The sequence below is a fragment of the Dama dama genome, chromosome 10 (assembly GCF_033118175.1).
Source record: "Dama dama isolate Ldn47 chromosome 10, ASM3311817v1, whole genome shotgun sequence".
Taxonomy (NCBI): domain Eukaryota; kingdom Metazoa; phylum Chordata; class Mammalia; order Artiodactyla; family Cervidae; genus Dama; species Dama dama.
In genome coordinates this window covers 41,625,257-41,646,530 of record NC_083690.1, presented here as the reverse complement: position 1 = coordinate 41,646,530, position 21,274 = coordinate 41,625,257, and the positions used below count along the sequence as shown (strand labels likewise).

The following is a 21,274-nucleotide window of genomic DNA, read 5'->3' as shown; positions in this document are numbered from 1 at the left end:
CTGAACTGTCCGGTGAGGAGGGTGCTGAGGTCTGCACTTTACTCTCAAACGCATCAAGGAGCACGGACGGATGGAATGGCGGGCGCACAGAGACGCAGCAGACCAAACACAGTAAAATATTAATGGCAGAATCGCGGCGGTGAGTGTGTGTTCACTGAACAATTCTCTCACGACCGCTAAATGTTTTTCCATAATAAACACCTGGGGAAGAGGAACCCCTGGCAGCAGTGTGGTTGGGTGTGTTAAACACAAGACTGACCAGAAGTCAGACACCGAAGCACACCGCTCGGGTTCAAGAACAGGCAAACCTGCGGCCGGTGTGGGCAGTCTCTCGGGGGGTGGGGGGGCCATGACCGGGAGCCGGCCCGCGATGGTTTCTGACGTCCTGGCAGCGTTTCGTGCGGGCACTGGAAGCCCAGAGAATTCACTGAATTTACTGAGAATTCATTTGTGCATCTTTATTCGTATTTGTTATGCTTCAAGAAAAATGTCCATGACAAAATCTCCCAGGGACAGGGGGAGAGACTGGAACTTTCTCACCCTGAAGAAAGGCTCTGCTGGTAACACGACAGCCTGTGATTGTGGTTGTCCGTGTACAACCCCGTGTCACGTAACGTGTGAATCGGCGTGATTATGTACAGTAATGTACACACGCACAAGTTTATTCAATGTGTAAGAAAAACCACACACGCAGCAAAAAGAAATATCCTCTTTTAAGAAAACAGAAAGCTTACCACAAGCACAGAAGGTCCCCTGTGGCCCCTTCCATCCCCTGACCGTGCTGTGTGAGCAGGTCAGTAATTGAGACACTTTGGCATTAATCCCGAGATAGACTTAGTGACCCAGGAGAAGAGGAGAAGCCCAGGAGCAGACCCACTGGTTCACGGAACCTGATTTATGACGGCGGAGGTGGGGGGGAAGACCCCCGGGAGAGAGGAGACCATTTAACAAATGCTACCAAGACAATTAGTTATTCATGTGGAAAAAATGAAATTGGATTTCTGTCTCAAGCCATAAATAAAAATCAGTTGTAGAAGACAAAGTGGGGGATTATCTTTATGACCTCACCTAGGCGGGAAGCCTGCTTAAACAAGACACAAACACGCCGGGCGTCAAAGAGCAGATTGATAAATGTAACTACACTGACATCAAGAAAACTGTTCATCAAAAAAAACAGAGGGGATAAAAGTCAGTAACGAACGGGGAGGGGATGATGCCAGACATAAAGCAGCAAAGGCACAGTATCAGGGTGTAAACACTGGTGGGAAAAAGAGCCACAGAAAAATGGGTAAGGGATGGAAACCAGCTTCTCAGTAACAGACACGGGCAAAGATGCCCACTCCTCTGCTAGCTGGAGGAGACGCACGTGAAGACCCCCGAGCTGCCACACCCATGGGACCACCGCTGGGGATGTGGTTTTCCTGCTGGTGGAACGCAAATGGCTCCAGGCTCTTTGGAAAATAATTAGGCTTCATCTTGTAAAACAGCGTTTGCAGACGCCATGACCCCGCAGCTCCACTTCTCGTTAAATTCTAAAGAAATGTTTGCTTCTGAGCCCAAGGAGACGAGCCGGGTTGCTCACAGCACGTTGCTTTTGGAAGCAAAACACTGGAAACGGTCCAAACGTCCGTTTGACGGGTGAATGGAAAAGTATATTTTCGGGGTGTATTTATGCAATGGAATTTTACAGACAATGCAGACGAACCTTAGAAACACTGTGTTGAGTGGGGAAAGCTGCGTCGATCACCAACAGGCACGATAGCAAGCAACACCAAACCACAGGTCGTGCAGCGTGAAGTGAGTGGCGGACAGAGCAAGCCGACGGATGCGCTCCAAACCCAGGGTGCACGGGAGGGGGCCAGGGCGCTTCCCAGCACCACCGTGAGCATGTGTGTGGGGGGGGGTCCCTGAGGTGCACGCCCCCCTGACCTATTCCCTGGCCTGTGTCACATACTGCATGGCCAAATCAATTACACACACAAGTGGAACCTTGCTCGCCTCCAAGCATCGTGAAAACCGCGTGCCTCGTGTGTTCACTTTCAAGAGGAACAATTTACGTCCAGTGTAAGGCTGAAGACGGGAGGAGAAGGGGGCGACAGGGGACAAGACGGTTGGGCGGCGTCACCCACTCAATGGACACGAGTCTCAGCAAGCTCTGGGAGTTGGCGATGGACGGGGAAGCCTGGTGGCCGCATTCCATCGGGTCGCAAAGAGTCGGACACGACTGAGCCACTGGACTGAGTGTAATACACAGACTCACAGAAGCAGATGTGGTTCCACTGAAGTCAACTCAAGAGCCTAGTGCCAGGGCCCATTCCCAGCGGACTCGAGTCCAGTCTGCCCCACTACTGGGCCGACTGGGCCGGGCCTCTGAGGATTCTGCAGCTGGGTGGGCTTTCTGAGCGCCAGGTACCTGGGGGTGTCTGCTTTACTGCACGAAACGCCACTCAGTGAACGCGAACTCCCAGCTCAGAACCGTCCTCTCCTCGAACCCTGGCTTTGGTCTGCTGCCTCCTGGCATCAGGATTCCCCTGAGGCCCGCCTTCTGGCCTAGGTACTCCAGGAAACAGTGGGTTTGGGGTCCTCCTGGGAGCCGGCCCTGTGGGAGCTCGGTCTCCTTTACTGCAGACGTGTCCCCAAGACGGCCAGGCCGTCCCCTCCCCCCCAGGGAGCCCTCAGCCGCCCCCTCAGGGCCTCGCTGCCTGTTGCAGGTCTCTGACTGACACCCGCCCCGCTGCGCTCCTTCCAGCCTCCAGCAGCGGCCCTGTCCCGCACCTGCCTTCCCACGTCTGGAATCCCGACCCCTCCCACCCCTTCTGCAGCCCCTCCTGTCCCCCCGTGAGCAGCAAGCTGCCTGTGACTAGAGACCTGAAGCTAGGAGGACACTCCCAGGGGCCCTGGGGGGGCGGGTGGTGGTGGAGGGACTTGTCCTGTCCGGCCCCGCGGCCGCCCTCGGGATGGGGATGCGCGAAGCTGGGCGTGTGCTCGGCCTGTCCCAGCTCCGCCCTTCGTGGGTGGCCAGAGACCACCTCGCTCATCTTACCAATCCATTAAGCATCTTTTCCTAAATATTTAAACACTCGTGCAATTAGTAAATCCCCATTAAAAAATTAACCAAGAAAACCTGCCAGATATTTAGGTATTGATTATAAACTTTAATCAAACGCGTCTAAATGTTTAATGAAAACCAGACGCTAAATATACAGATCAGCTTAGACTGCTTTGTGCGCCTTCCTAACTAGGTAAGCCCTACCGCGGTAGGCTAAACGACCCCAAACGCGGACGTTCCCACAGGCCTTCGGGGGGGTGGCTGAGGTGAACCAGCTCCCGCGGGTGGGGGGCCTGGCCCACGGGACGCGGCCTGGGGGGACATACGGGCCGGGCAGGCCTCAACCAGCCCCGCTGGGGGAAACCGGTGTCTGTTTGAGCCACACCATCTGCGGGGTGTTGTCACGGCGCAAGGGCTTCAGAGCGGGGGATTTGGGGGGCGGGGGGCGCACAGCCGGCGCCGCAAGCCGAGAGGCCGGCGAGCAAACGACACGGGCAGGGAGGGAGCCCGCGGTGCACCCACGCGGCTCCCGGTCCACTCGTGGCTCTGCCCGCGGCCCTGCCCTGCGGTCACTCTCGCCCGTCCCAGTCCTTCGCGCGCCCCCGCGGCCTCGCGGCAGTCAGGGCTCTCAGGCCGCTGCTGCCGCTGTCCACCACTCCCCGAAGCCGGACGCGGGCCCGACTGGACCCCCGTCACCCGGGACTACCTGCTGCCGCTCTGCGCGTTGTCTGCGGGCTGGGCTCCGGCTCCTGTCCGGCGTCATCGGTCCTGAGGGACGCGGGAGCACGCGGCTGTGGCCGAAGCGCTTGGAAGTGCCGCCCGGCGGACTAGGAGGCCGAGGGGCGCGTGCCCTGACGACCCACGCAGCACGCCACGCACACCGCGCCCACGCCACGTACACCAGGCACGCACACGCACACCGCACGCACGCCACGTACACCAGGCGCGCACGCCACGTACACCAGGCACGCACACGCACACTGCGCGCACGCACACTGCACGCACGCACACGTACACCATGCAGACACACGCATATGCACACTGTGCATGAATACGTACACCGTGCGCACGCACGCACACGCACTCCAAGCATGCACACAGCACACACGCACGCCCGTGGGGGCGGGCCGGAAGACAACTGTCAGCATTGTACAGTGACTGCCCGTGGGTGATGGGTAGGGACTTTCACTTTCTCCCCAGACTTTCCCACCTTCTCCAAATATTTGACAATGACCAGTTATGAATGTTACAAAGAAAACGCTCAGATGTGTTTGTTTTTAAGTAAAACCTACCAGCTACGTCTTCGGGGTGGCTGCTGTGAAGGCCGTGGGCCGGACCCACGCGCCGACCTCTGGTCTCAGGACACGTGGCGCCAGGAAGTGGCTCAGCGGCAGGTCTTGGGCCACCTGCCCGGCCAGGTTGGGCCCCTCTGGCCCGCCTGGGCCCTCCCAGCCTCGGGCCAGCTTGGAAGGGGTTAAGATGCTCCACCAATGCAAATTAGGTTTAATTAATCCTTTTCATCAGTTGCAAATATACCTTCTGAACCCTATTAAAAACATGAATATGCAAATGCAGACCTTTTTTAATTCTCATTTTCAAGGACTTGGTGTTGGGGTTTGATTAAGTGAATTCCGTTAACAGCCTGTAAACCTGGTGCAAAGGTAAATTTCCATTTTAAGTTTGAAACAAAGAAAAAAGCCATGAAGGCTGCTGGTAATTGAGCTGATTATAGTGTCACTACAGGCCACACGTGGAGCCCACGGCGGGAGGGGCCCTGGGGCGGCTGTCAGGGGCCCACAGCGGGCTCTGCTTGTCGGGCCATTTTTCCCACGTGGAGACTGAGGCTCAGTTAGGGGCGGAGCCTGGAGTCCGGGCCAGGGAGTGTGCGCTGCCTGGGCCTGGCTCATGGGGAAGCGGGGCGCCCCGGAGGGACCCCCTGAGGGAGCCTGGACCCAGGTGTGCACTGTGTTCGTGGGGGCTGAGCCCCACAGCTCTGCCGTCTCCAGGAGCTCCAGGTGACCTGCTGGGACAGCCACTTCTCTCATCAGTCGGACACCATGGCTCTCCGGCAGTGCCGCCAGATGCCCGGGACCTTCCCACCCGGGCCCCGTCCGCGGGGCTGGAGAGCCGTGGGGGCGGGGAGCCATACTGGTGGCCTTTGCGCATGCGCCACTGAGACCATGGCTGGTTGGAACCCAGATGGGCTGTAAGTGTAAAACGCGAGCTGGGTTTTCAAGACTCGGTGCCTAGAGATGGTCAAGTGACTCTCACTAATTTATATGTATATATATTATTTAGAGAACTCGTATCTTAAAGTTAAGATATAACTGACATATTGGTTTCAACAACACAATGATTCAATGTTTGCCTATACTGCAAAACTAATTTTTATATTGATTCCATGTTGAAATAAAAGTTTGGCTATATTAGGTTAAATATATTCATTAAAATTTCACCTTTTTAAATGTGGTTACTAAGAAGTTCGAATTACATACATATGTGGCTTGCATGTTATCTCTGTCATCAGGGTGGTTCTACAAGTTCTTGAGAAGGCACTGAAGCTGATGAAAACATATATATGTAACATACATATATTGTAAGTGAAACATGCAATAGGAAATATCAGGTGGTGGTATTATTAAGTGCCACAGGAAGGATACAGAGGCTCAGGCACGAGTCGGCTCAGGCCCCCCCCCCCCCGCCCCCCCATAACAAGGAACCACAGCCTGGGTGGCTTCAGCATCAGACGGTTTTCTCATAGTCCTGTGGCTGGGCATCTGAGAGGCAGGTGTGGGCAGGGCTGGTTCCTGCAGACGCCTCTCCTCAGCGTGCAGATGGCCGGCTTCTCCCTGCATCCTCACGTGGCCGTCCCTGCTGCCTCCGTGTCCTGGTCTCCCCTTACAAGGACACCAGTCCTACGGGGCGAGGGCCCAGCCTAGACCCTCGTTTTAACTCAGTCACCTCTTGAAAGGCTGTCTCCAGACAGTCACGCTGTGAGGTACAGAGGTAGGAACTCAACAGATAAATCTGGGGGACAGCTCCATCCACAAGGGAGGACGAGGCGGTGAGATTCTGGGAAGAAACCCCTGCTGGGGGGATGCCGGGGAAGGGGAGACCAAGGCTGGCATGTCTGAGGCTTGCCACGGGGTCCAGTTCTCAGAAATATTAACCAGTTGGGGAAAACCCCAAACCTTCTGCTCACTCTGGAAAATCTGGGGCCATGAACAGGGTGGGGACTGGAACCACAAGAAAAAGGACTACAGGCAAGAGTTGTTAATTTGGACCTGGAAATTAGTTTTTGTTTGTTTTGGCACTTGCTTGTTTTTAAATGACCAACATGGCTCGGAAGTGTGGAAGTTCTGAGAGATGCTGTCGATTTCACTTTAAAATGAGAATCTGGTGTTTCTGTAGGTTATTGCTTTCAATAAAACTCCTTAAGTGTTTTGGAAATAACAACAAAAAAAATCCAGTGAAGTACATCAGTAGATGCTTTTATGGAAAATTTCCAAGACAATTGTTAAGTGAGAAAAAAAAAATCCAAGCTGCAGAACAACCCAGTTATTCTAAAAACACGGAGAAGCCCAGTGAGACTGAACGCCGCACTGCGCGTCAGGTGTGTGCAGCCCCCCCAGGTGGACGAGCTGGGCGGGGCCGGGGGGGCTTCCTCACACTCGACCTTTCTGCTGCCGGGGCGTTTCTTTATGCGCTGAAAGTACGTCAGCGTCGTGCAGCTGAGGATACAGAGAATGGGAGGAAAACGGAGGCCACAAGGAGATGGGCCCCAGGGCATTGGCCCCTCGTGCTGTGTGACTTTGGGTGAGGCCCTGCCCCTCTCTGGGCCCGAAGCAGGAGTTTAAGCAGCTTGGTAAAGCCACCGGTCCTCACTGGTACATGCACATGCATGTACAGACACGTGACACAGCCACCCATGTACACGCGTCCACGCACGCAGTCCTGCACGTGGGCGTGTGCACACACCCCTGCCTGTCCTGCTCTGGACTTCAGGGTCACCCCTCTGAGGCTGCCCGGGGACAGATGCCCGGCCCTTCACTTGGCCCTGGCATCCTGGCGACACCGAACCACGAGGGAAACAGGCCACGTGTGACCCAGAAGCTGGGGTCGTGGGGGCAGCGGACCCTGCCAGGAGGGCCGGGCCTGGGGCGGGCTCAGGCCCTTTCCGAACCTCCGCCTCCTCCTCTGATGAGATCCAGCCTGCAGGATCACCGTGGGATGAGAGTCAGCTCACAGGCGGGACGGAGCTTTGCACGCTGGGATGTTCCCATCAGGGCGGGGAGGGGAGCGCCTACCGGGCTGGAACGGGGTTGTGTCACGTGCTGATTCTGACCCAGCAGGCCCCAGCGTGTCTAACCGCCTCCTGGGTGATGCACTGGTGGTGGTCCACATCAGGGTCGTGTTCATTCCCAGAGCTTGGCAGAGACCACACTGTATGCCGACGAGCTGCCCGATGCAGGGGGAGGCGGGGTCCCGGGGGTCCCCGGGGGCCCGGCAGGCGGCGCCCTCCTCCCTGGGAGCCCAGGGGGACGCTGCAAGGAGCCTGGCGCTCACCAAACCCCATTCCATCCTGGCAATTACGGCTTATCGCCGCAGCACTAATCCCTAAAAATTAGTCATTAGCGGCTTAACAACCCCTTAGCATCGGTGCCCGCTGACGAGCTGGTGGCAGAGGGGGTCTGCCAGAACCAGACCCTTCTGGGGTCCGGCTCCCCACGCGAGTGCGCTCGGAGCCCCCAGTAGGCGGCGGGGCAGGGGCCGGGCAAGCTCGGTGGCCGGTGACCCAGGTGACCGGGAGGAGAGCAGAGGCCTCTGTGCCCGTCCTGCTCAGACGCATCCCTGGGCGGGGGCCAGCCCCTTCTGCCTCTTCAGGGACAGAAATCTCATAACTGAGCACAAGCATTGTCAACCTGGGGCTGGCCCCAAGCCGGCGCTGCGTCGATGGTCCAGGCCTGGGGTGGGTTTCCCACCTGGAAGTGGCCTCAGGGACCTTCTCACTGTGGACCAAGGTGGGGAGCCTGGGGCAGGGGGGAGACCAGGGCCGGGTGCTCACGTGAGGCTAGACTTGGGGGAGGCTTAGCTGCCGGGCACCCGCCCTGTCCTCCTGCGGAGATGCAGCCAGTCCTGGCTCCACCAGGAGAAGCCCCCCCCGGGGGCCGGCTCTCGGGAGGTGACAGCAGGCGGGGATGGGTGGTTCCAGGCGACACAGGGCACGAGGCGCAGGCTGGGGCTGAGCGGGCCCCTGGCCTGGGGGCCGCGTAGCCCATGGCACTCAGGGCCCAGCACGAGCGTGACCCCAGCCTCCCAGCCTGACTCACATGCCCCCAACCTTCCAGCACCTTTTCTGTGGAGACTGCGGGAGCTTAGCTCTGGCCGTGTGACCGAGACCACCACCCTGGGGGTGCCCACCTGGCCTGCGCACCCCCATTGGCCCGTGGTGACCCCCGGGCAGAGGCCCAGTGCCTCAGCCCTGGCCCACATTTCGGGACCGTCTGGCCTGTGTGACCCTCTCCCTGCCCCTGGCCAGCGGACCCCGGGCCCTGGTACGTGCCCCGCCGGGGAGCCGGCCCTAGTGAGCGCCCTCTGCGGGTGGGGGTGTGCTGGTGCGCACGAGGGCCTTTCAGGGCATTTTAGGGGCTAATGATTTTGTGTCAGGTTCTGATCTGAGCATTTTACTACCATTGGCGGCATCTGGTGTCAGCCATTTCACCCAGGAGGGACGTCGGGTCCAGGCCTCAGCCTCCCCCACGCCTGGGCCCAGGCCCAGCTCTCCAGGGGGCTCTCCATGATGGGGGGCTCGCGACGGGGCAGAGTCAGAGCCTGGTCCCTGGACACCCGCCTGCAGGACCTCGCCCCCCGTGAAGCGGCAGGAAGTCACCATCGAGAGTTTGGGGCTCCTGAGGGGAGGCAGGAGGGGGCCCACCTGCCTGAGGAGGCTCGCAGGGCCAAGGAGGGCACCTGGGACTGCGCTGATGCGTGCGGGGCCCCGGGGAGCTGGGGGTGTGGGGAGCGGAAACCCACTGGATGTCCGCCAGCCTCACTAAGCAAGGCCCCCGCCCCCGCCGGCTCAGCAGTGCTGCTTCCGCCCCAGCGCTGTGACGAGTGTCAGGCACAAAGCTGGGCCCCCACCCCCCGAGAGCTGGCGCTGGGCGCCCGGCCGTGCATGAGGCACCCAGAGCATGGGGGGGGGGAGGGGAGCGGCACAGCCCAGCTGGACCAGAGTCCGGTTCGGAGCAGCCGGGCGCCTGGGAAGCCAATCCACACGCCAGGCCTCGGTCTTCTCATCTGGGAGGAGGGAACAGCAACCCCCAGGTTGCAGTGCAGCCCAATGAGCCGGGGGCTCCGGGTTCCAGCAGGAGGGCCTGGGCCGACCTCGCGGTGACCCTGGGCCGGGCCGCGTCCCAAAAGTCAAGGTGTGATACAGTCAAGGTCTGAGCTCCGGAGCTGACAGTGACGACGGGCTTGAGTGCAGAGCAGGGTTTGGGGCGGCCCCGGCTCTGCCGGCCCCGCCTGGTGGTGACATGCAGGCTGCTCCGCCCAGGGCTCTGGGGCTGTGCTCTGGGAGTGGGTGGGCCCAGTCCCAGCCTTGCCCTGCCCGCCTCCCCGGCGGTGACCCGGGAACCTGCCGTGGGCAGTGCCTGGGTGGGTCTGTGGTCAAAGGCTGGCCCCCAGGGCAGGGACAGCAGGACAGTCTGCCCCACGCCTGGGGTGCGCAGGGGCCCTGGGGTTCAGATGCACACACGGAGAGGGGCTGGGGTGCTGAGGGGGCCTTTATTTCATAAGAGCTGGGGGCGTCACAGGCGCCCAGGCTCACCTGCCTGGTCCCAGCACGGCCGGGCTAGAGCAAGCTGCAGTGAGTGGACACTGCGGGGAGGGGCAGGGAGCTGGCCACAGAACACCCCCCACACCTGCCCTGCAGGACGGGGGGTGAGGAGGTGGGCCTGCCCTGCAGAGCGGGCGTGGGCTCAGGGCTCGGGGAGGGGGCCACCCTGAGCTGCTGAACCCCCCTGACCCGACCAGAGGTGCGCCCCTGGGCCCTGAGCTCGGGCGGGGCGCCCGGGCGGGGTGCGGGCGATGCTCAGAGTCCCCACCAGGCTGCAAGGCTTGAGGACCCGTTGGGGCAGAAGCTGGGCTGGGCCCTGGGGGGCCGGCTGGCCCGGGACCCCGAGGAACAGACTGGGGGCTCCCCGCTCCGAGGCTGGGGGCCGGGCTAGGCCAGCGTCTGGCGGCTGAAGAGGTCGAGGGTCAGGGCGCTGAGGAAGGCGGGGATGCTGTCCTGTTGCAGCAGGTGCAGCTCGATGAGCCCCGGCACGGTCCGTGAGAATGCCGTCTCCAGCAGCTGCATCTTGGTGCCCGAGGGGCCCACGGCCTGTGGGGGACACGGACGCGTCAGCAGGTGCGGGTCTGGGCAGACACCTCCCCCCAAGGCCCCAGGTCCAGATGCGGACGAGCAGCCCAGCCATCGCCCATGTCCAGGCGCGTCCCCGCGGGCGAGGCCAAGCCTCGGGCCTCATGGACAGGGTCTCACCCCTTCTCTAGGGTCCAGAAGTAGATGGGGGTGTGGCCTCCAGCTCACCAGCTCCTCCAGGTCAGCCCACCTGGCTCCCCCCGCCCTCAGCCCTCGCCCTCGTGAGCTGGCCACACGAAATCTGAGGCAGGTCTCACCGCCCTCGGGCTGGCTGCAGGGCAAGGGCGGGGCCTCTGTGGGCCGCCTCTGGTGCCCACCTGCCCACCTGTCCACCCGCCCAGGCTCAGATCCCATCCTTTCTGGCTGTGAGGCTTCGGGCAGGAGTGGAGGGGCTCCCCGCTGAGGGCGTGCTGGGGGGCCACCCCCTCCTGGAGGGCTTACTGCAGGCGGCAGGTGGGGGACTACCCTCTCCTGGAGGGCTTACTGCAGGGGCTTACTCCATGCGTCCTGGAGAACCCAAGGGGTTGATTCCTTCCACGCTTCTTTGTCTAAACATCAGCTGAAGTTGGGGAAGTGCCAGGAAGGAAGACGGGCCTCCCTCTAAACACTGGGAGCCACAGGCCCCCAGACTAGCCTCACATGCACGTTTGGAGACGTCTCGGGGCTAGCCGGGCTCACCAGGCAGGTCTGAGCAGAGCCAAGCCCGGGTGCTCGGCCACTGGAGGGGACGGAGGCCCAAAGGTGCCCAACCCTCGGGCAGGGCTCACGTGACCGCTCCGTCCCGCGGGCAGTGCCCAGGGGCAGGTGGAGGCTGCTTGCCAGGGGTCTCCCCTCCAGCCAGCCCGTCCCAGGTGAGAGAGGACCCCAGGGGCTGCCTGCTGGGGTCTGGGAGAGCTGGGGACGCAGGCCTGGGGAGAGGCCGTTGAGCATTGGACAGGAGGCTGTGGCCTGCAGCCCTATACCTCGAGGCGGGAGCGCTGGTGGGGCAGCTCGGGAGGGCGGGAGGGGAGGTGGGTGGGGGCCACCGAGGGCAGGTGGGCCCCCACAACGGAGCGGGTGGCCCCCCCAATGGAGCGGCCACCTGCCCAGCCTGCCCACCTGAGCTGCTCAGCTCCACCCCTGCCCAGAGGACGACAGCTGCCACTCTGTTTAGAGAATCCGGGGCTGGGATACCCCGGTGACGTGCACCCCCCTGGAAACCCCTCCTTCCCAGGCAGCTCCTCTGACCCCCAAACCCGCCCGCCAGCTGAACCCTGAGGCTCTGCCTTGGTCCATGGGCGCCCGCCCCACCAGGATTCCTGTAACGGCCACCAGAAAGCTGCCTGGGGCCCAGGCACAGGGTGGCCTGAGCTCGGGGGCCGGCGGACACGCTTCTCCCAGCCGCGGAGACCCCGCAACACACCCCCACCTAGGCCAGGCGTCTGTTACAGGACCACACGCAGAATGCACCTGCGACCCTTTCAACCAACAGTAAAAAGACAAGTGACCCAATGAAAGAGTAGGGGGAAGAAAAAAAAAAGAGTAGGGGAGCGACCCCCACGGATGTTTCCTCAGCGCAAACGTCCACACGCCGTCTGTCTCCAGGGAAACGCATGTGAAGCCCGTGTGAGACCTGCCCCAGGCCCGCGGGGACGGTCTGCCTCAGGCCGCAAGGACCGCGCTAGTGTGGACGTGGTGCTGACCGCCCAGCGGTTCCTCAGGAGAGAGCCCCGCAACCCGCGACGCCACTCCTGGGCACGTGCCCAAGAGAAGTGAAAGCAGGTCCACATGGGAGCTGGCTCGGGAGCGTCCACGGTAGCAGCATTCAGAACGACAGCAAGACACGGACGACCGCCGACAGGCGACCAGGCCCCCACTGTGGCCACAGACAGGGCGACCCAGCCGCGGGAGGAGCGAGACGCGCCCTGTGCACACAGCGCCACGGGCAGCTCACGTGGGGGGTGCTGCGGGAGCCACCGCCGTGAGGCGTGCAGAGCAGGAGACGGGGGAGCTGGGGGGTTCAGGGTGCGGGCACAGCCTCTGCGGGGGAGGAGAGCCCCTGGCGTCGGCGACGGACGCTCGGAGAGGACCTGAGCTGCACATGCGGGTGGGCGCTTGCGGGGGCGAGGGCCACCCCTCTGCGGGCCTGCCCAGCAGAGGCCGAGGCAGTCCAGGCCCACATGGGCCATGGTGGGGGCCTGGGACCCCAGGGAGGGTGCGGCGTCTCGGGAGGAGCTGGGCGCTGCCGGGCCGGCCCCCTGACCCGCAGACCACGGCCTCCTACCGGGCCCTCGAGCTCCGACTCGGCCGCGGGCACCTCCTCCCGCCACGTGACCCCTCCGGGCAGCTGGCCCCATTCTCCTGCTCACTTAGCCCTGTCAGAGCTCAACACAGACTGTTTTTACACAAAAATACAAGAAACCACTCTGACCTTTACTGAGAAAATCCTTTCATTTCTGCCTTCTGCTCTTGATTCCGAGTCTCCCCTAAATGTCAGAGGGGCTGGTTCTCCTGTAGCTGTGGGCCCCGCGCAGGCTGGGTGTGGGCGGGGGCTGAAGGGCAGCTGCGTCTGTCTGGCCGGGGGGCAGGGCACAGACCCCATCTCCCGGCCCCGGGGGGCGGCCCTTCCGCTCTAACTGAACCGGGGCTCCTCCGGGCGCCTCCCCAGGCCCTGACTGCCCTTCACGGGCAGACGTGCCTCGCGGTATCCACAGCGGGGCCATGTGGGGCCGCTCGCCCAGCCACCAGGCGCTCCCTCTGTGTCCGGGGACCTCGGGACAGGTCAGCCGATCCAGGGGTGGCCCGCCCCAGGCCCAGCCTGCTGCCCGCCCTCCGAGGTGATGGCTGCCATGGACACCGTTCTGTGCCAGGGTCAGGCTTCCAGACGCTCCCGTCCGCAGAACAGAACCAGGGCTCCTTCAGCTAGGATCTCACATGCTCCAGGGGCTTTCATGCGCTCCCAGGCTAATCTGGGGGGGCTGCCCCAGGGTCCCCCCGCCTCCACGCCTGCATGGCACTCCCACCGACAGGGAGGAAGAGGCTGTCAGAAAGGGCGGCGGAGCAGGATGCCGGCCGGCCGCTCACAGGGCCAGGAGGAAAGGGGGGTCATTACAGTTTCCTGCGTTCTCCAGGGTTTTCACTGAGACTGCACGTAGTATTTATGATCAGAAAAAACAATACTTAAATTATATCCACGAGAGCTGAATGGCTCAGAGAACAGGCAAACAGACCCACCCACACACACCCCATCCCTGCTACAGACATGCACTGACGTCTGTGTCAGCAGCCCCCAGGCCGGGGCCAGGCAGGACCTGCGGTGGGGCCACAGGGCATCAGGAGCCAGGCCTCGCAGGACAGCCTGCCCGGGGGCCTGTCCCCACCAGTCAGCCTCCAGGGCTGTGTGAGCTCGGCCGGGGGTTGGGGGCGACACCTGGCTGGTTCCCCCAGATCTGAGCTGCCCTCCACTGTGGGAGGGCGCCTCCAGGGATGCCCGTCTGTCCCAGGTGTCCACACTGCCTGCCCACGAGTGTTCCACGGGGAGAGACGCGCACACAGCCCCCTGGCTCCCCGAGAGCCTGGCTGTGTGGAGCATCCCCTGCCCAGTCCACGCCCGGCTGCTATCCCCTCGCCTCGGAGCCCAGGCCCGAGGCCCACATGGACTGCCCAGCCCTCGGAGGACCTGCGGGCACGTTCCGCCACCCCCGGGGCCCGGCGCCTTCCCCTGTCAGCAGGAGATGCTGTCAACCCTGCGAGGCCGCCGGGCGTGGCTGCCTGGACCAGGGCACCTGGGGGCTGGCTGCATTTCTGGGTCCCGGAGACCCCTGGGAGCCCCAGGCAGACGCTGCTGTGCGTGGACAGAGAGGCCGCGGAGGCAAGTGGGTCAGGACAGCGTGGCCAGGAGCTGAGCGCTGTCCCCGCACCAAGTTCCAGGGAACGGACGGAAGCTGGCGAGGAAGCATGTCCAGCACGCGGAAAATAGCTCACCCAATTATCCCCACTTAATTGTACTGAAAAGCATCTAAATACTGCATGTTCTAATTATACCAGCGTTATTGGAATTCACCGTCCCCGGCGAGGGGTGACCTTTCCCAAGAGCAATTGTTGGGGGGGGCAAGGCCAGGCACCCCAACAGTTGCAGACCGATCTCAAACCCACAATTATTATTATTATTCTATTTATACAGCCCTCCATCTCTCAGATGCGCCGTTTTAGATCCACACGCAGCTGTTTCTGCAGCCTCACGAGGGGGCGGGTGCAGGCTGAGCGGCGAGGCCCCGGGAGGTCACGTCCAGGAGCCCCGCCCCGCACAGGCAGGTGCCCAGGCCGCCTCCCGGTCCCAGTGGCAGAGGCCCGTGGTCGGGGGCAGAGGTGGGTAAGGGGGCAGGCAGGGAGAGGGGAGTGGGGTGGGCACCTCAGGGCTGACCGGGTCCTTCCCCTGCTCTCAACGGGCAGAGAGGACCCTGCGGGCCCGGCCGCCCTGACCCGGGCCCCAGGTCCGGGCGAGCCTGGGTCCCTCTCTCTCCTCCGTCAGGTGGGCTGGACCACCTGTCCCCCCAGCCCTTGTCCGGCAGGCCTCCCCCTCCTCGCCTCCCCGTTCACAGACAGCCTGGGAGTGACTGAAGAGCCCGCGGGCCGTCTGAGGGAAGGGATGCTTGGGGGGATGGCTCTGACGGAGAGGCGGGAGCTGGGGTCCGTGCAGGCCGCTCTCCTAGGTGCTGCATGGCCGCGGGCTCCTCGCTTCGCTGCTCTGAGCTGGACTTGCCTCAGTTTTAGGGGAGGGCTGTGGGTGGGCTCAGATGATAACACCCGTCCACACACTCGGCTCTGGGAGAAAGAGGGAGATTTACTCGCCTGTCTGAAACAACCGGAAAAACGAGACACAAAAACTCAAGGGTGCTTTTAGGTCCTGGGCGGTGAGGGAGTGGGGCAGCGGCCCTGGCAGACGGGAGGTGAGCCCGGGACAGCCCCGTCTCCCCCAGAGGCTTTTCTGGGCACGGGGGGAGACACTGAGCAGAGGTTCAGCTGAGAGCTGGGGAGACCCGGGGGCCAGAGGGTACAGGGCAGAGCGCCTAAGACGGGAGCCAGGCCTCGAAGACGGCTCGAGCAGAGAGTCCCTGAGCAGCCCCCAGGGAGCCAATCAGTCCATGAGCAGGAAAGCACCCGAGACCGGGAAAAGTCCCCACAGTGGTTCAGAGTGAGATCACCACCACAGACGCTCATACCGCCGGGTCCCTGCCCGCCCCCGGCCACGCCAGGAAAGTGTCGCAGGGCACAGGGCGGTCTCCCCTCGGGACGAGCAGCCACCCGCGGCTTCCTGCTGCTCTGGTCCGCTCAGAAGGCTTTTTCTGCTGTGCCACTTGCATGCAGGATCTTAATTTCCCTGACCAGGGATTGACCCCGCATGCCCTGTGGTGGAAGCACGGAATCTTAACCACTGGATCAGCAGGGACGTCCCTGGCTCACATTTCTTAAGCCAAGATCTGAAAGAATCTGCTTCCAAGTAAGTAACAGTACTTCTGAACCAAGCCTGGGCAGGAGTCGTCACAGGAAGACAGAAACACCTAGCCCCCAACAGGGGGAAGTTCACCGCCCATCGAAGATGACAGGCCGTGCAAAACCCAGGAGAATGTGGTCACCGTGAAGAGAACCTGCAGCAATGGACACTCACCCTCATCCAGAACCGACAGTGATGCTAGAATCAGCAGATGACGCAAACCTCACTCCACACGTTCAGAAAGCTGCCGACACAGCAGGGACTAACTGAGCTTCTGCAGGTGAATCCACAGCGCTCGGGACGAGTGTCCGGGGGTGTTAACGGCAGACTGGATGTTGTGGGAAAATGTCCAGTGAACTTAAAAACGTAGCAACAGAGGCCGATCAGAATGAAAAGAAAAGTACACGCGTGAGCGGGCCGTGGGGCCCTCGAGGGACGCACCACCCACGACTGCGCCCCTGGGGAGGCCGAAACGAGTGCTGGGTGGCTTCTGAAAGGCCTCCCAGTGACCCCGCCTCCAGGCATTTGCATCCCATGCAACCCAAAAAAGAATGAAAAAAAGATACGCCACGCTACCAGAAGCTGAAAGCTGGAGTGACCGTGTTACTACCAAACAAAGCAGATTTCAGAGAATATGACCAAGGAAAATGGTCATTTGAAAACAATAAAGGGATTCATTTACACATGAAATAAAAGCCACGGGAAATGCAAGAAGGGACAGACAAATCTGTAACTACAGTCAGAGATTTCAATATCTCTCTGTCCACTGACAGAAAAGGAAGATAGGAAATGAGCACAGATTCAGATTTGACAAGCCTACCAAAAAACTACCTCACTTATTTATAGCATTCCTGAAGAATACAAATTATTTTTTTAAACATTTATTTAATTTTGGCTGCATTGTGTCTTAGCTGCAGAGCACGGGCTCAGTTACTGCAGCCTGCGGCCTTAGTTGCCCATTGGCATGTGGGATCTTAGTTCCCTGACCAGGGATTGAACCTGTGTCCCCTGCATTGCAAGGCAGATTGTTAACCACTGGACCACCAGGGAGGTTCCCAATACAAATTATTTTTAAGTATTATTTACTTAGACAACATTCTGGACCTTAACACAAATTTCAACAAATTTAAAAACAAGAATCAGAATTTATAGAGTACTGGTAAAGCAAGCCTCAGGGGAAGATGCAGAGCACTAAGAGTCTACATCAGAGAAGAGAAAGGAGTCAAATCGCGACTTTAGCTTCACAGGAAGTTCAGTGGATAAGACTCCATGCTTCCACTGCAGGGGGCAGGCGTTTGATTCCTGGTTGGGGAGCTAAGATCCTGCAAGCCGTGGGGCACAGCCAAGAAGAAATTTTTTTAAAAAAAATGATAAACTAAAATAAAAAGGGCAAAGTCGACACAAAGTAAGCAGAAGAAAGGAAATAAAGATCAAAGCAGAAATCAGTGAAGTAGAAAAAGCACTAGAAATAAATGAAACCAAAAGTGACTTTTTCCAGAACATTTAATAAAGTTGATAAACTGGTCAGATGAATCAGGAATAAAAGACACAAATTACTATTAATAGTATCATGAATAAGCGAGATGACAGCACTAGGAATTCTACAGATTTTCAAAAGGACAGTAAGAAAACATTATAAACACCTTTTTGCCAATAAATACGACAACTTACATCAAATGGACAAAATTTTCGGAAAGATACCAAACGACCAAAGCTCATCACAAAGGAAGGAGATACGCTGAACGTCCTGCATCTTCTCAGGGAAACGAGATCATAGTGAAAAACCTCTCACAGAGAAACCTCCAAGGCTGGATGGCTCTCCTGCTAAATCCTGTCAAATGTTTAAGGAACAAACTATACCAGCTCTACATAAAGTGTTCACAGCAATGGGAGAGGAGAAAGGCTCTCCAGCTCATCCTGAGTCAGGTTTCACCAGGATACCACGGTCGGATGACGGCATCACAAGGAAGAAAAGCGCAGTCTGAGAATCCTCGGGAACACAGACGCAGAAATTCTGAGCAAAGCAGTAAGCAATACACGTCCCACAACATAGGCAATAAGGGTAACACGGTTCTACCCCAGGAGGGCTTCCCGGGGGACTCAGACGGTAAAGAATTCACCTGCCAAGCAGGAGACCTGGGCTCAATCCCTGGGTCAGGAAGATCTCCTGGAGAAGGAAATGGCAACTCACTCCAGTATTCTTGCCTGGGAAATCCCACGGACAAAGGAGCCTGGTGGGCTACAGCCCATGGAGTCGGACAGGCTGAGCACATGCATCACATCGCTCTTCCGGGAATGCAAGGCTGGTGTGCTGCTAGAAAGAGTAATTCAACATATTAACAAAGTAAAGGAGAAAAACCACAGCATCTCAATAGATGCAGAGAAAGCATCTGACCACACCCGACATTGGTTCCTGAAAAACACTCCTCCGTGGACGAGATCAGGCCAGCACGTCCTCAGCCTGGAAATGGGCATCCCCGACTGCCCCATGGCTGATGCTACCCGCAGTGGCTCCAGCTGAATGCGTCCCTTCAGGGTGAACGCGGGACAGGAAAGCTCCCGCTCCCGCTCCGGCCAGGGAAGCGAGGCGAGGAAAAGAGACGAGACCCTCCAGCCTGGAGGCAGAAGCAGCTGTCATTGCCTACAGATCCCACCACCGTCTCTGCAGAAAATACCACACAACAGGTTAAAAGACTACTAGAGCTCATCATGAGGTCAGCAAGGCTGCAAAATAAAAGGTCCCTTTTATAAAAACAAACTATTTGTATATACTGGCAACAAAACGAAATTAAGAGTAAAAAGCAGTTTACAATAGCAGCAGACACACGGAACACTTGGAGTTAAGTCTGACAGAAAGAAACGGGAAGCCAGAGGAGAGAGACCATTCTCGGGTGAAGACGACACTGCTGAGGGCGGCTCTCCCCAGGGGACCCCGCTGCAGGGCGGTCCCAACCGAACCTCAGCAGGCTTCTGGGGAGGTCGACAAGCTGGGTCCAAAATGAATATGGAAATGCCGAGAACCAGAACCCCCCAAACTGAAGAGGAACAAAACTGGAGGCCAAGACGGAGCCTGGAAGATGGCAGAGGAGAGAGGGGCTGGCTCACCACCATGGCCCCAGGCCTCTCCTAAGCCCGCTCCTCCCAGCCACACACACACAGACACAGGCACTCACTCTTGTACATAAACACACACTCACACCACTCATACACACACTTTTGCACACACACGCTCTTGTACACACACACACTTTCGCACACTCTCGTATACAAACACACATGCTCTCACACACTCACACACAATACTTGTACACTCGTATACAAACACACATGCTCTCACACACCCTCGCACACTCACAATACTTGTACACTCTCGTATACAAACACATGCTCTCACACACCCTCGCACACTCACTCACACACACAATACTTGTACATACACTCTCGTATACAAACACATGCTCTCATACACCCTCGCACACTCACTCACACACACAATACTTGTACATACACTCTTGTATACACACATGCTCTCACACACCCTCGCACACTCACTCACACACACAATACTTGTACACACACTCGTATACACACACACATGCTCTCACCCTCGCACACTCACTCACACACACAATACTTGTACATACACTCGTATACAAACACACATGCTCTCACACCCTCGCACACTCACACACATTGTACATACACTCTCGTATACAAACACACATGCTCTTGCCCCCACACACGCTCTCTCTCGTGCGCACACACACACCCTGCAGTCCTACTGCAGACATGCCATCTCCCAGGAGCCTCCTTGCCACCGCTGCGTGGACCCTGACACTTGTGCGACACTCTCCTGTTTTCATGCTGGGCTGTACAAGCGTGTCAGGCACAGACGTCTGACGTGATGACCCAGCAGCCTCGGTCTCCCTCCATCAACAGAGCGGCGTGGACAGGAGGAGAAGGCTCTCTCCTCTCACCCGAGCTGCCTCCTCTGCCGCTACTGCTGGACGCGGGCACATGGATGGTGGGAGCAGGCCTGACTGTGAGGGCACACGCCCATTGCAGGACGCGGCCTCTGTGGTTCGAACAGGTGACCAGCCCCGGAAGCCTGCCTGGCGGCGCTGGGGGAACCACAGGTGCAGCAGTGGTGTCCGGAGGCCCAGCCAAGCCCATGTGCGCGGGCCGGAGCTGACCACCCCTCACCCCGCACCAGGCTGTCTGCACTGGCCTTGTTTTCCATCTCTGGCAGGGATGAGGATCTGATCTCCAGACAGAATTTTCTCTCTTCCTTTTTAATTAGTACTTGGTAACATCACCAAGCTGTGAGCTTATGGCTTTGTAGATCTTGTGTTTTTGACACTAATTACTCACAAAGGCTTTTTAAGCTCCATTTCAACTCTGCAACTGACATGCTGGTAATTAAACGAGAGAGGAAGTGGCAACAGACTTTACCCCCGGCCATTCCCACCTGAGCGCTGGGCTTCCATGTGGCTGCGGCCCCTGTGGCCCCGAGGCTTCAGCCCGGAGGCCAGAGGTGGTCCACCCAGGGTTCCGCCCTAGCCTTCCCTGCTCAGGGTCTGGCCCTGCTGTCCATTCTGGAGCTAGACCGCACGTCCTTGACGTGGGAAAGGAGCCGGAAGTAGAGGTTTCCCCAAGGATCCTGAGGGTCCAAACCCATGGGGTGCCCGGTGCCCCCGGGACAGGTCGGCCCCCTCCTCAGGGCTCCCGTGCCCACACAGCCCCTCAGCCAGTCCTCAGTCGGACGTGGGCCGGGCCCTGGTGCATGCAGCCGCAGAACTGACGCTTCCTCCCCATCTCCCCCTGCAGAGCAGCGGAGTCAGGAGCCGGGAGGGCAGGGCAGGGTGTGTGCGGGTTATGAGGCGTGGCCACCCCTGTTCTCCCTCTCAGGATGGAGGCGAACTGGGGGACCAGGACCAGTGTGCCTGAGCCCCAGGCTGGAGGCTGGGCTGCAGCGGCGGGGGCTAGGGTAAGACGTCACCGGGCTGGCCAATCTCGGGGCTTCTGCAGCCGACGTGGCCCCCCTGGAGCCCCCAGGGGGCAGGGTGGCTGCAAGGGGGACCTGCTCACTCCTCAGGACCACGCAGGAGCTCCAGGGACCGCCCAGATCCACTGCAGCCAGGGCCGGCTCCCCGCCATTCCCCACAGCCCTGTACAGGCGGTCCGCCCCCGTGTCCCGACGGGGAGGCGGCCTCCTCTCTTCCTGGTAGAACCCAGAGGTTCTCTGAGGGACGATAAACCAACCAACAGGGTCCGGCCCTCCCCTCGGTGCCCACCCGGCGTGACGCAGCTGGGCCTGGGAAAGGGACAGGGT

The 21,274-nt window shown here is 59.7% G+C and overlaps 1 protein-coding gene across 3 annotated transcripts in view; it reads right to left on the bottom strand.

The window, feature by feature from the left end:
* Window positions 1–5,800: 5,800 nt before the first annotated feature.
* MAD1L1 (mitotic arrest deficient 1 like 1) overlaps window positions 5,801–21,274 on the bottom strand; it is a 237,720-nt gene continuing 222,246 nt past the window's right edge. Inside the window, exon 9 of one of the 3 annotated variants that reach the window (XM_061153799.1) lies at window positions 5,801–10,430. In XM_061153799.1, the coding sequence (XP_061009782.1) occupies window positions 10,272–10,430 (159 nt within the window). In that variant the 3' untranslated portion in view covers window positions 5,801–10,271. The remainder of the gene's footprint in view (window positions 10,431–21,274) is intronic. The other 2 variants (XM_061153798.1, XM_061153797.1) reach the window with 2 other exon arrangements.